The 13,883-nt window shown below is 40.1% G+C and overlaps 1 protein-coding gene across 3 annotated transcripts in view; it reads right to left on the bottom strand.

Annotated features, from left to right (window-relative positions):
- RTN4 (reticulon 4) overlaps positions 1-13,883 on the bottom strand; it is a 46,388-nt gene that overhangs the window by 30,833 nt on the left and 1,672 nt on the right. For 2 of the 3 annotated variants that reach the window (XM_009902059.2, XM_054180036.1), the window contains exon 2: positions 563-619. The exons of the other annotated variant lie outside the window; for it this stretch is intronic. In XM_009902059.2, the coding sequence (XP_009900361.2) occupies positions 563-619 (57 nt within the window). The remainder of the gene's footprint in view (positions 1-562; positions 620-13,883) is intronic. 3 annotated transcript variants of the gene reach the window in all.

Below are 13,883 nucleotides of genomic sequence, written 5' to 3' on the forward strand. Positions count from 1 at the left end.
TGAAGATGCCAGACAAGTATAGAGCATCCAAGTAGAAGGCAGCATTAAAGTGAAAGAGAGAAGGTGGGGTGGCAAGGAGAAACAGAGAGATGGTATGCATGGATGTTTGTGCATAAACATGCACAAGTGTGCATGCCAGTAACAAGTCTTTTTGACACTTCTAATGGGAATTTGATGGACACTGTAGCTAATAAACATAAAATACTACAGGTACAGATTTTACTTATATGAAATACTGCAGAAATTTACAATGGATTAAATCTTTCTGCTGAATCAGTAAAGCAACTATGCTTTTAAGCATTAACCTGTTAATAGCATCAACCTGACTCCTACATCAAGGGTCCAAGAATTCACAGATGACTGTAGCTTGGTTATGAAACAGTTTACCACAAAAGAAATTCATGTATATTAAAATCTTGAACAGATAAACTGAAAAATGTTACAGACGCTATTCTTGGACCCGTGCTGACTTTTTGTAAAGGCAGACTAACTGGAAAGGGTTAATGAGATTGGATTGGAAATGTCAGATGTATTCAGACAAAGGTGAGCAGAAAGAACTTGCCTGCAGAGGAGTGCATCAGAGGCGCAGATGTAGCAGGAAGAGCAAAAAGGGTCTCATCTGAAAAACAAACAAACAACCTCAGCAGAAATAAAGGGCAAGTTGAAGAGGGGAGAAAGTGCGCAAGTAGTCAGTTCCCAGTAAGTCCAACAGATACACAGTCAACATCCACAGAGAACCACACATCTAGATACAAGAAAGGTAACTTGCAAGAGACAATGCTCCACTCTGTGTACAATGGGATCTTTACTGAAGCAACTCAGGGATCTCCACTTTCTAAGGTAGCTACGAATCTTAAAGCAAGATATACAATAGCTTCTCTGTTCTTTTTCCCCCAACTTCCACACTACTGCGCAGCTACAGCGTCTAGTACCAGAAAAAACACCTGGCACTGACAATCACACAATGTCCTTAACCAGCTCACTTTGTCAGGGGTTCTCCTAACTTGTGTGTGAACAGCAGCACTAAAGAGACTCCACCAAAAATTGTGCAAAGTTAAAATGACTCAAGCAGTCTTTGCAACTCTGCACAAGAGCATGAATCAGGTATGAATGGTAACAGTAAATTACTATACCAATTGCTTTATTTTTATGTCTTTCCTATTTTTGTTGCACTGTAACATGGGCAAGTTCCCAAATGAAGGCATCATTTTTAAAATCACCTCTACCACGACTGACGGAGTATTTTTTGCTTTGTTGAATGTTTTAACCCTACTATTTCACACAACCATCACAGCTTTCCAATTTCCACTCAAATAACTAAGTAAATGTAAGGAAGGACATGCCTCTCCAAAGCTAAGGAAGTCACCATCCTTCACTAAAGCATGATGGCAGAAGCTGGGCAATCCCAAAGTTTATACTGCATGTTATCTGACATTGTCTCTGACCTTTTACATGCCCTGGCTCATTGAGATCCCTTTGCAAGCAGATTGCTCACAAGGGGCCCACCACTCCATGAGGTAAGTTAGCAAGGCCCCTGGCATGGAAAGCAAGACAAGAGGCTTCAGTGAAAACACAGCTTGGGACTAATCAGTCTAGAGAGCTGCTCTGCATTCCTCAAAATCAGTCTTTTATCTCAAATATCAGAGGTTTCTCTTCAGTATCTAATGTGCCTGGTACATCAAGGGTTACTGATAACTTTTAAGTTTTAGATTAGCAAGCCTCAGGGATTGCATCAAGCAGCAGCACACTCTCCTCCTTCTCTCAACACTATGCCTAGCTGGACCGAACAGGCAACACCTACCCCATGTATGTACTGGATGTTGATCCTGCTGTGGAATAGAAGTATCCACACACTCCATACCTGGGCCAGTGTCTACCTATCACCACCCATCCCTTACCCACCTGTGGCACACTCCCTGTGGAGCACTGCACTGATGTAGTAAGTCCAAAGTCTCAAGGGACCTGTGATGTAGCAGTTCACAAGGAAGGTGGCAGAGCCTACTCCTCAGCCTGCACCTTTGCTGAAACCACATGCTCTCACCTCTTCCAGGCCAGAGCAGCAAAACCTTTATTTGTTGGAAGGGGGCTACACTTTGGAGGGGAGGAAACAGGACAAAAAGCAGAATGGACCTGAACAGACTGGACTGTGAAACATAAGAACACTACTGGGAAACCAGGAGCAGTGGAGTGCAGGTGCTAAAAATGTAGAAATAAAAGAAGGGCAAAGAAAGAAGACAAAGTCCACCGGGCTAAGGAATCCAAAAGGAATATGTACAAGTCCCTGAAAGTGCAGCACACGTGGGTGTCCAAAAGCTCAACTGCATACTCCACCAAAAATTCTAAACTTTAAATACTACTACTAGCCTCTTTAATGCTTTCCAACCTCAGAGAAAAGTGTTAGTTTCCGGTTAGGAATACCAGTTTTAAGAAGCATTGACACTTTTCAGTGTCTCCATTAAAACACTCTGTATTCCATTTACTCAACACAGAAGCACACAATAGCTGTGCCAGCTATTGAATTCCCAGGTTCTCTTAATGGAAGGATATTATGCCCACACCCAAAGTTTATTTTCCACACATAGCTGGAGTGTGCAAAGAGATTACATAAAAGCAGTATTTCCTAAGCAGCCAAGGAGAACCACCCACTTTCCCTCCACCCACATCAGAAAAGCATTTTTTCCTGCTGAAAGGAAGATGATATGAAGACTTTTTCCTGTTGTGAGCCCTGTATGAGAATGCCAGGTAAGCAAGGAGAACAGAATAGGACCTCCACAACTCTCACATCAGCAGAATTGCTGGCTAAATAAACCATTCTCTTCAGATTGTAATCCAAATGACGTGCTGAAAGGAATAGTATTTTACCCAAAAGTGACATTTGCACTGAGGAATCCTTAGCTGCGATGTTAGAGGTAGAAATCTTCCAGAAGCAAAACCTTGGGAAACCTTCCAGAAGCAATACCTTGGGGGTGATTTGGTAGATGAGAAAATTCAGTATCTATCAGACCATCACCTGGTATTACAGGAAGACTGCCCAGGCACAAAGGCATATACACCAGAACGAACAAGCAGAAGTCCCTTCAGCTAACACTTGCAGAACACTCTGGAGAACCTGCTGCCTCTTCCCACCCATTACTCAACTGTTAGCACTGGGAATAGCTTATAAATGGGGTAAATTTTGTAATAAGGTACCACGTTTAGTGGAATAACCTGATTTTTAAAAGTAGTGAGGAGGACAGATCTTCCCGAAGGTGGCGTTTCCTTTTGCATATCAGTGACAGAAACTATGACTGAAACAACAGTACATTATTACTAGAATTGAGTGAAAAAAATATTCAGAATATATCAAGCTCTATAAGCAAGATTTTCAAATAAAGGTAGAGAGTCAAAGCTTCTTTCTTGATGTACATGGGCCTTCACCCAAAAAGAGACAATCCACGAAGTCTTCAGTTCGTAGAAATAGTAACAAAAAATTCAGGAAGGTGAACTATTAGATTACTGTTTCCATCAGTAGACAGATTTTGTTTCATGAAACACAGAAGAATTAGACTTCCAAGAGAACATTAAATCTCCGTATTACTCTAAAATGTATATGCCAAAAGCCTGTAATGGTGCAGGTTAATAACCTACCTTCAACATCACAGTTAAGGGAAAGACAGAGCTCCTATTTGTGATTGGTATTACTCTTACTGGTCCAGTCAAGAACTTCAAAAGGGAACTTTATAGACAGACTGACACTTGTACAGGTGATTATAGAATAGAATTAACCAGGTTGGAAAAGATCTTTGAGACCATCAAGTCCAACCCAACACCCAACACCATCTAATCAACTGAACCATGGCACCAAGTGCCTCATCCAGTCTCTTCTTAAAACACCTCCAGTGATGGTGACTCCACCACCTTCCCAGGCAGCCCATTCCAATGGCCAGTCACTCTTTCTGTGAAGAATTTCTTCCTAACAGCCAGCCTAAACCTCCCCTGGCACAGCTTGAGACTATCCTCTTGTTCTGGTGCTGGTTGTGTGGGAGAAGAGACCAACCCCCACCTGGCAATACTAATATTGTATTCAATCATTATACACCCTCACATCACCAAACCAAAGACTCCATGTCTGCTTTTAGCCGAAAAGAGAAAGGTTAACAGAATTGATGCACAACGCAATTCATACTGATTGCATTTCTAATTTTAGACAAAAACATTCTGCAAATTTTACTTTGGCTTTTACCATTAATTAATCCCTCAGAAAGAGCCACCCACAAACAACCCTGTAGCTTCACCTTTCATTGGCATGGACACTAACACTTTGTATTATGGTTTCAGCTAAAACATAAGCTGCACCTACATGTTTAAAAATAACAAACCTGACAAAAGCATGACAAAGAAGTGTCATTTTCAGCTCTCAATTTTTGCTCATTCCTCACTAACTGGTGTTGTTAGAAGATACAGATACTACCAGCCCAGAAATAAATGGAGAGAGATTTCTCAGACAATTAAGAACAGGAGAAAAAAAAAAAAGCAAAGTTAGCCACACAAATTTCCAGAGAAAGAAAAGAGCATTCAAAATGAAAAATGAGTAGACTGACTATTCCAAGAAAAGCAATTCATGACAAAAAAACCAAACCATCCTCTCGCCCCCACCCTCCTATCCCACCTCCCCGCCACCCCCAAAATAACTCAGCAAGTACAAGTTCTAACCCTCGTTGGGATTTTTGGTAACTGATGTGCCCTTCCATCTGCTCTCACATGTGATTCCTTCCCAAGCATCAGCAGCAGGTCTGTGCTGAAGTGGGTTTATTGTTCTGGTATTCTCCTTATTTTCATGTGAGCGCTCAGCATTAGGAGGAAAAAAACCCAAACAAATCTTAAGTATTTCATTTTCCACACGCTGAGCAAACTTTGTCCTGATGCACAGCTTAGCCTTGGTCGCACGCTGTTATTAGGGTGCTGGAAGGCAGTTTCAGTCCTCAGAAAATAAAAAACATTTCCTGGATTAGCTCTGCTGGAGAATATACACCATTATTAAAAAAGCTGGCAAGAGTACTGTTTACCATACATCACCTTTGCATGTTTAGAAAGTGAGCAAAATGCCTAACTAACAAGACAAGGACTGCTTTTATCTTATAGGCTTACCACATCGGACATTGTTTTTGAAGGGCCTCTCTTGTTAATACAAATATTTAACAATAAAAGAAAACAGGGTAATAAGCAAAGGAATGGCATCTGTGGTGTGACTCCTGTGTCATGTAAAAGTTAGATTTGCAGCAATCCCTCTAAGACAGGTATGAAAGAGAAACTGTCTGCTTTCTCCAACATGTGGCATTGTTAATTTGCCCACAATGGAGGCTGCCCCAAGCAATTTCTGATCTCAAACCATCTTCCAAGCAAAACACAGGTATGTACTACTACCATTAACTTTTATTCTGACAGATTCAAGAACTACAAAAACCTCAAAAGGCTTTTTTTGACACTAATGCAATACCCTCACACTTCCTAACCATAGGGAAGTACAGTTATGGTTTTTCTTCTCTTCTGTGTGTTAATGTTAAATTATTTACAAGTAAATTGTTACCTCTTGGTACTAAGTGTCAAAGACAACATACCTGACCATCTAAAAGTTAAATGATTTCAAGAAGCATAAAGTTCTTGGATGCCTGAATTCCTACTGCAGAGTAAACAAGGGCACACAACTTTGCAAGAATTTCCTGAGAAAAGCAGCTGCCTACACAAACTCCATTTAAATCCTCTCCTGTTATGATGTAATTGCTCTACATAAGGTATTTCAACAAATATTTATAGGATTAACGATAACAAATATTGACTATTAATAGCATCATTAGATCAAGCTGCAGGGCCACAACGTGCAATTGTGTTTTCTCGTTTGGCTCTTCTAGTTATAGGTGCAAGTTTATGGAGAGAAGTTACCAGTTCAGGAATCTCAGACTGCTAAGTACTTGGACATCTCTGAGGCAAGTATGCAAGTTGCTACAGATGGGAGATTGTTGAAGTTTTAAGGGAACACAGAAGCTCCATTTTTAACATCTTGAGGAGATCACAGCTAGGATCACAGCAGGATCCAGGAGTTTTGATTATTAACAAGAACAGCTGCAGGTCATCTGGGGTCTTCATGGAAATTACTGGCAAGTGCAGTCACTTTCAGAGCAAGCTGCACTAACCTGCAGATATCTCATGTTATTCAAAATAGATAGAGAAAACAAGTCCAACCCCAAACATTTCAAACAATGCTTGCTGCTTTAAATATACTGTTTATGGAAACACAAGTCTCCAGCATTTGCTTATTGTCCAAGCAAAAAGAAAGAAAATTTAAAAAAAAAAAAGAAAATCTATAACCAAACTGGTTTAAGCCTTTTTTCAGTATCATATTTACAAGGTCCAACTACTATAAAGTATGACAGGGGCATAGTATACACCATTTCATCCTCCTTATGTCAGCTACAGAGTGAAAAGCAAGACAGACAGTACCACCGCCCTGTGCTACCCAACTGCCAACCAAAGCAAGAATAGATGGACAAAAGATGATACATAAATTCTGGCTCTATTTCAATTCTTTCCATTACAATTCCCAGATTGCCAAAATAAGTACTCACTACAAGGGTGTTTTTAAATGGCCATTAAATACTTCAGACAGCTGCCACAGCCCAACTGCCAGCCTCAGCTCACTCTTGCATTCATTTTGATTAAAAACAGAATGGCCAAGATGCAAGCAGCATTTCAGAGGACGGTTCCATAATGCCACTTGCTGATGACATGAAACTGAGACGGGTGGCTGACACCCCATCAGGTTGTGCTACCATCCAATGAGATGTGGGCAAAGGCAAACCTTGTGAAGGCCAGTAAGAACAAGTGTTGACTACCACATCTGGGGAGGACTAAAAGCAGGCACCAGGAGCCATCCTGCTGGAAAGCAGACCCATGGAGAAAAACCTTGGAGTTCTAGTGGACAGCAACGTGTTCATGAGACAGCAATGTGCCCTTATGGCCAAGAGGGCCAACAGCATCCTGGGGGCATCAAGAAAAATCTGTCCGGGAAGTCTAGGGAGGTTCTTCTCCCCCTCTACTCTCCCCTGGTGAGACCACACCTAGAGTACTGTGTCCAGTTTTAGCCTCCCCAGTTCACGAGACAGGGATCTACTGAGAGAGTCCAGCGGAGAGCTACAAGGATGACTGGGGGACTTGAACATCCCTCCTATCAAGACAGAGAGAGAACTGGGACTCCTTAGTCATGAGATGGCTGAGAAGGGATCTTGTTAAGGTCTATAAATATCTGAAGGGTGGATGTCAGGATGAAGGTTATGATCCCTTCTCAGTGGTGCCCTGGGACAGGACAAGGAACAACAGGTATCAGCTGGAACACAGGAGGCTCCACCTCAACAAAAGGAGAAAGTTCTTTACAGTGGGGGTGATGGTGCACTGGAACAGGCTGTCCAGAGAGGTTGTGGAGTCTCCTCTTCTGAAGACCTGGAAAACCTGCCTGGATGCATTCCTGTGCAGCTTGCCTTAGGTGATCCTGCTTTGGCAGCAGGGTTACACTAGATGATTTCTAGAGGTCCTAGTGAAAGTCCCTCATCCGCATGAGTGCCACTATTTCCTCTCCGCAGAGATGGTACAACCTGTTACATTTTAAGTAATCAAAAAGACGACACATAGCTCAACTCCAAAGAAACTTTTCATTACTTGTACCAAGTTTAGCAAGAGAACAAGGATTTCTCAGAAAAAAGATGGATGCACATACCCATCACAGACCATAAATCCAGTGGTGCCTCACCACAAGGAAAAATAAATCTTCTGAAGAATACAGGTAAGCTGTTTGGCTTCTGAGCATAAACTAAGCTCACAGATAAAAGAGACGTACCACAACAAGTGCCACAAAGATTAACTGTGCACTCAAGGCTGGTTGGTGCCTTCCCCAAGTGTATCAACAGACCAAATCACATTAATTCAGCTGGCTTGCAGAATGAATATCTGGTGGGGAGTAAATACCTCCCTATATAGAAGTCAGGTGACCACAACTCTGAACTTCAACTAGTCACAGCCCATTTCTGATGGCTTGCAATACCCACACTTCAGAATCACAATTATAATTAACATCACAAATACATTTAACAAGTCTTAGAATAAATTTAGAACAATCTCAGATACATACACAGATCCAGCATTTACAGTCACCAAATTATTTTAATATATTTAAAAAGAAAGAAACAAGAAGAAACAATCTAACTAACTGCTAAGATGTTAGCTCAACATGGTTTTAAGGACAAGTATCAAGAATTTGGCAGTATTTGTAACAAAAAAAAAAAAAACAACACTGATAGCCTGGGTCTGGAAAAAAGAGAACTATTTGACCATAAAGTAACAGAAATTTGGGTTCTGGCAGTGTCACAGTGCAGAAAAAAAAATAATTACACCAGAATTTGTTCAAAGGCAGGAGGTCTGAAGAGCCAATCCTATCATTATGCAGGCATTATCCAATTTAGTTTTGGAAATTGCACCAATCATTAAGATTCCTTTTCATTGATTTGTACAGATGGAATTTTCCTGCTTTCCCCACAATTAAACAAAATAAGCAGTATTTAGATTAGCAACTTCATTACTGAGGAATAACATATTTATTAGCTGAATTAATCTGTAAAGGATGGAGAAGAGATGCTACTGATTTCTTTCAGCATCTACTCCCAACACATTACCTTGTGTGACAAGCCTCTGACATAAGACTTTATAGTCTGTAAAATAAAAACAAATGGATGCATGAGATTTCTTCATCTCCAAAGAAGGAAAAAGAACATTAGAGGATTCATTATGGCTCTTGATCAAAACAGATTTCAGCTCTCCATGTTTTTGTCACTGACAAGTCATATACACAGGAAAACTTACTTTGTTATGTGATAATACAATCTTTTAAAGGGTTTAAAACCACTAGACGTTCATCCTCTTGCTCTTCAACAGCATTTCGCAAGCTGAAGGCATGAATACATAAAGAGCTGGCTAAAGACAAAGAAAGAAGCAACCTCTCTTCCATCACTACCACATATGTTTTTCTATTTCCTCCAAATCTTGCTTGTTCCTTCAGATCTGCAGCTACAACCTGCTTTTGAAGGCCTCACACATGCTCTTTCATCTGCTTGACTTGGCATTTATCACACAAAGGACAGAGGACAGGCATTAAGGAATTTTATTTTCTGCCAGAAAAGAGGCAATATCAGAGTTCAAGAAAAACTGTCACAAATCAGTACCAAGTGGACAAGCAGTAGGATTTCAGCATTGGACTACGAGCATCTAATAGACTGAGAACATTTAACTGGCAACATAAAAGTTTGTATTTACCTCAGCCCTGTATCTTATTTAAAGACATCTTAATTAACATATTCTCTTAGCTGATGAAGTTGATGACATGATTGCCCTGGTCATTAAGAAGCTGCAAGTTCACAGCACATTCCTAAGGCAGAGTAAGCCTTCCAGCAAAAACACGGAGGGTCAAACTGGTATTACTAGCACTTCTACATGAAAGGTGGGGGAGGGGGGAAGGTAGAAAGTGGGATAAATCCAGAAATATTCTTTCCATTTACATCACAAAACAATGGAGCCAACCCACTAAAAACCACCGGGAAGAGCAGGAATTCCGACATCTCCAACTTAAAATCTGACAGCTACAGTTAGTAGATTGATTATTTCCACTTGAAAGAAAAACATTCTATTGAGATAATTTGATTTTCCTCAGACTATGAATACTAATAACCCCATTATTTTACCACTATTGTAATAGTTCTTATTGATGTAAATGGCAATTTAAAAAGCCATCCACCAAACATATGTCATCGAGATGTAGTCCAGTGATCTCTGTGCTAGCTATGCCTCACTTCCCTAAAGTTTTAAACAACAGAAAACACTACACAGCATTTGCAAACAGGAGTAAATTCTGGTTTAGATCATTCAACAAGGGAAAATGCCACCAACCACACACGAAAGCATACTCAACTGCTCTACTTAGAACAGGTCTCACTAGTTTTATTTAATAGCCTTTTCTTTTGTTTCTAATGTAGCTTTATACTTAGTTTTCCTCCTGTTTCATGCATCAGTGTATTTGAATACCTCAGAAGAATTTATCTATAGGTTGCTTTACATTTTCTAGCCATCAAAAAAACAGTAACTCTTCCCTGGCTTACAAAATATCTAGAACCCAATGGGCTTTTTCACATTGAACTAGGCATTGGTAATTTTTGTATCTTAGCTTCATAGTTACTATAGTAACAGGCCAGCTCAAGAAACACTGATTTCATTCAAAACATTAACAGAAAACAAAGAAACAATTTAGGCACAGCAAGACATGCCTCAAGTTGTACGTTTAACTGCCCTTTGTTATTCTAATACCTTTCCAGCACACAAAGGCCAGAGGAGTCCAATCAGAACCACCAAGCTGTTGGGTGTGGTAAAAGGGACACTGAAACATACAAAGCCACCAAGCTTCCTCAAAATTGGGTGGCAAGCAATAAAGCCACACCCTCATCCCCAATTCTAACATGGGTCTCCAGAGTTAGAATAACTGAGCCTTCTGCTAGTAGCCAGGCTCTCAGACAGTGCTCTCCAAAGTCCGCATCCTCCCCACCTGGGGCACTGGAGAAGAGAAAATATACTCAACAATAAACCAACCAGAAAGTGACACTAGAAAAATGCATCACAAACTACTCAAATAAGACACATCTGCAAGTTACTACGGAATCATGTTTTCCCAAATACAGATCTAGTTTAAGATTCTCTTTTTTACCATACCATCTACCACTGCTTATTTCTCTTCTCCCAAGATGCAAAGTTTGAGACTCGACTTTAGCATTCTGTATTCCCCCGACATTCACTGCTGACCCACCTGTAGATTAGCTGTGGCTAAAGGACTTCACACTTCTCTAGCAACTTTGTACCAGTCAGCAGGTGAAACCACTGACCAGGAGGCTTAAACACAATCCTCATCTTACAGGGGTACTCCTGTTAGTGGTTATCTGTAAGAGGTTCAGCAGTGACACAAGATGGACAAGACAGTCCTCACATCGCAGACCTGCTGCAAACTTCCTTAAACAACAGCTAGGAAGGAAAGGATAAAAGGGAAAAAAGGGGAAATAAACAGCAGTTCTTCACTTGTGGTTTGTAGGTTTTCATCTCCAAGGGCAAAATTCACAACATAATTCAAAACTACCCTGAGGGCAACATCATTATGTTAGGTGTAAGATGTGTGGTTTCATCCTGGAAAACAAGTCAAAGAATGTGTGAAGCAAATGTATTATCAAATTTGGCATGACTATCTTTGCACATTCTTCTGGTTAAGAGAAGAAATAGCTGTTTGATTTTAGACACTCTTGTACTGGCTGAATTACAGAAGCAGGCCCACCGTGCTAGACATGTACATGCTCATGACAACAAAACAAATCAAATAGAACCATCCCTTGTTGAATTCACATAGAAGATGGGAACACAAAATAAGTAAAAAACACTAGCTTTATTATACCAAATGGCTGGTCACTCTCCTCCCATTACACCACTGTAATGGTGATTGCAATAGGAGAATAATCACATTCTACCTTTCATACAACTGGGTTATGACCATCTCCCCTACAGCTTTACTGACCACATTTAGGAAGAAAAAGGGTCTTGCATCTCTCAGAAACATTGAAGAGCAGAGCACACATATTTTAGTGTATGAAAGGTGCAAATGAAAGTCACCAATGTATTCAAGGACAAACATTTTTCCCAAGTCATGCTGCATTCCATCCTTAAAATCCGCACAACTTCTCTGTGCCAGTGTGCATACAGAGCAGCACGCAGAAAACTCTGGAACACAAAAAAAGAAATCTGAGGAACAGATATTTTGCTTTAGAAATTATATCATACAAAAATTACAGGATCTGCACATCCCCACACTCTAGAGAATGAGCAGAATCAGGTATAAATCACTCAATTTAACCACCACCTACTGCAGCTAGGGCTGACATGGTGAGGCTGAACTCACCATGTTTATGTGCTCCTAGCACAGCTTGGGGCATCCCTGATGACCTCCTCTTGACACTGTCTGGCACATCAGTAAACTATTAATGAAACCTCCTCTCAACACTGATGAATTAAACGAAGTTCTATAAAACTAAATGGAAAACCAAGACTGACTAATATGCTGTATGCAAATTTTGGTAATCAAAACATTTAAGTAGTAATCTCTCAAGAACTGTAAGGTTTGCTACCCATGTGAGTAGCAAAAAAAAGGAAGCGTCCAAGAGCGTAAGTTTTACTGCAGTCCTCTCACTTGTTTCCTTCTCCAGCAAATATTTATATGAGCTCTGAAGAAGGTAGGCTGCTGATACACAGCCAGAGACTTGCATTTTATCTAATTATGTCACAGTCTCTTGTAAAAATGACCCTGAACACTCCTAATAGTAGCTACAAAGATTAACTTTTTAAAACACTTCCAGATATATAAACAATACATTTTAATGGGCTACCAAGCAGTCCTCACAGTTGCTCTGTTACACTGGCCAAAAGCAGCACTATTGCCTTAGTTTAATTATGAAGCAGATGGAATATTTTTTAAATTTCTAGATTGTGAACTTCAGTTCTTTGTTGCAGAAGTTCAAGGTACAACCAGAGATCAAAGTAAATGAAATTATAACTCCAGAGGAGAGGGAACTGTCCCAGACACCTGGCTATCCATGTAATGGTCGCCCTGACACAGGTGGCAAGCATCAAATCAACTTTGCCAATTGCACATCAAAACTGAAAGTGAACCAGTTTGAACTAAGAAATAATTTTGACTGAGTTTTAACACCAACTGTAGGATGCAAAGCTAAAAAGTGCTCAATGTTTAAATAGATACCTAATGTACTCAAAACTAAGTACTCCACACCAACATATTCATGACTAGACAATGCTTTTACCAAAAGTTTTTTCCCATCTAATAGTTTCAAGTAGTTAAGACACAGCCTCTAATATTCTAACTGATCAGATGAGCATTGTGTGTTACACCAACTTGTCTTCGGAAATCATAGAATGCACTAGGTTGGAAGGGACCTTTAAAGACCATCTAGTCCCACCTCCCTGCAGTAAGTGAGAAGACACCCAACTACATTAGGCTGCTCAGAGCCCCATCAAGCCTCCCAGTTCTCACTTCAGAGCTCTAAACTAATCACCACTGATTAAATACAGTAATTCTGACACTACTCAGCAACACTACCCAATAGCTCTCAAAGTCAGGTTTTCTCTATTCTAATAGAAAAAAGATGTATTTCAGGAATTGTCTTCTTTGTCTTGTCCCTCAGAGGTCAGAGTAGAAAAACAAATCAGCTCCAGAAATAAACTTTTATCATTACTTTTCAAATAGGATTTGGTTGATCCTACTCCATCCATTCTGTTCTGCTCAAACCTTTCAAAGAACCTGCCTAGAAAAAAAAAAAATTCTGTTCACCCATTACATAGAGTCTCTTATCTCAAGTCTGTTCCAAGCTTTTGTCATCATCTCTCTTCTAAATGGTGGAAGTAAAAAAAACTAACCATAAAGTCCTCTCACATATGCAAATAAGATGCACTGTGAAACTCCCCCAACAAAATTAAATTCAAGTTTAGTAGGCCTGTGTTATCATTCCAGATGATTTTTGTTATTAAGTCTCAAGTATTGTACCCACTCATACCATGACTTCAAATTATATTACCAAAATCCTGCATCTTCTAAACATCAGTTTATAATATACAAACAGTATACCAATGACAACAGCAATAAAGAACGCGCCATCATTATAATTAGGCACCTTGATGTGTAAATTTTCACTGCTTTAATGGCCTCAAGTTAGTTCCTGTATTTTGAGCTGACCAGAAACAGAGCCACGACACAACTGCAATCC

Source organism: Dryobates pubescens, chromosome 3 (assembly GCF_014839835.1).
Source record: "Dryobates pubescens isolate bDryPub1 chromosome 3, bDryPub1.pri, whole genome shotgun sequence".
NCBI lineage: Eukaryota > Metazoa > Chordata > Aves > Piciformes > Picidae > Dryobates > Dryobates pubescens.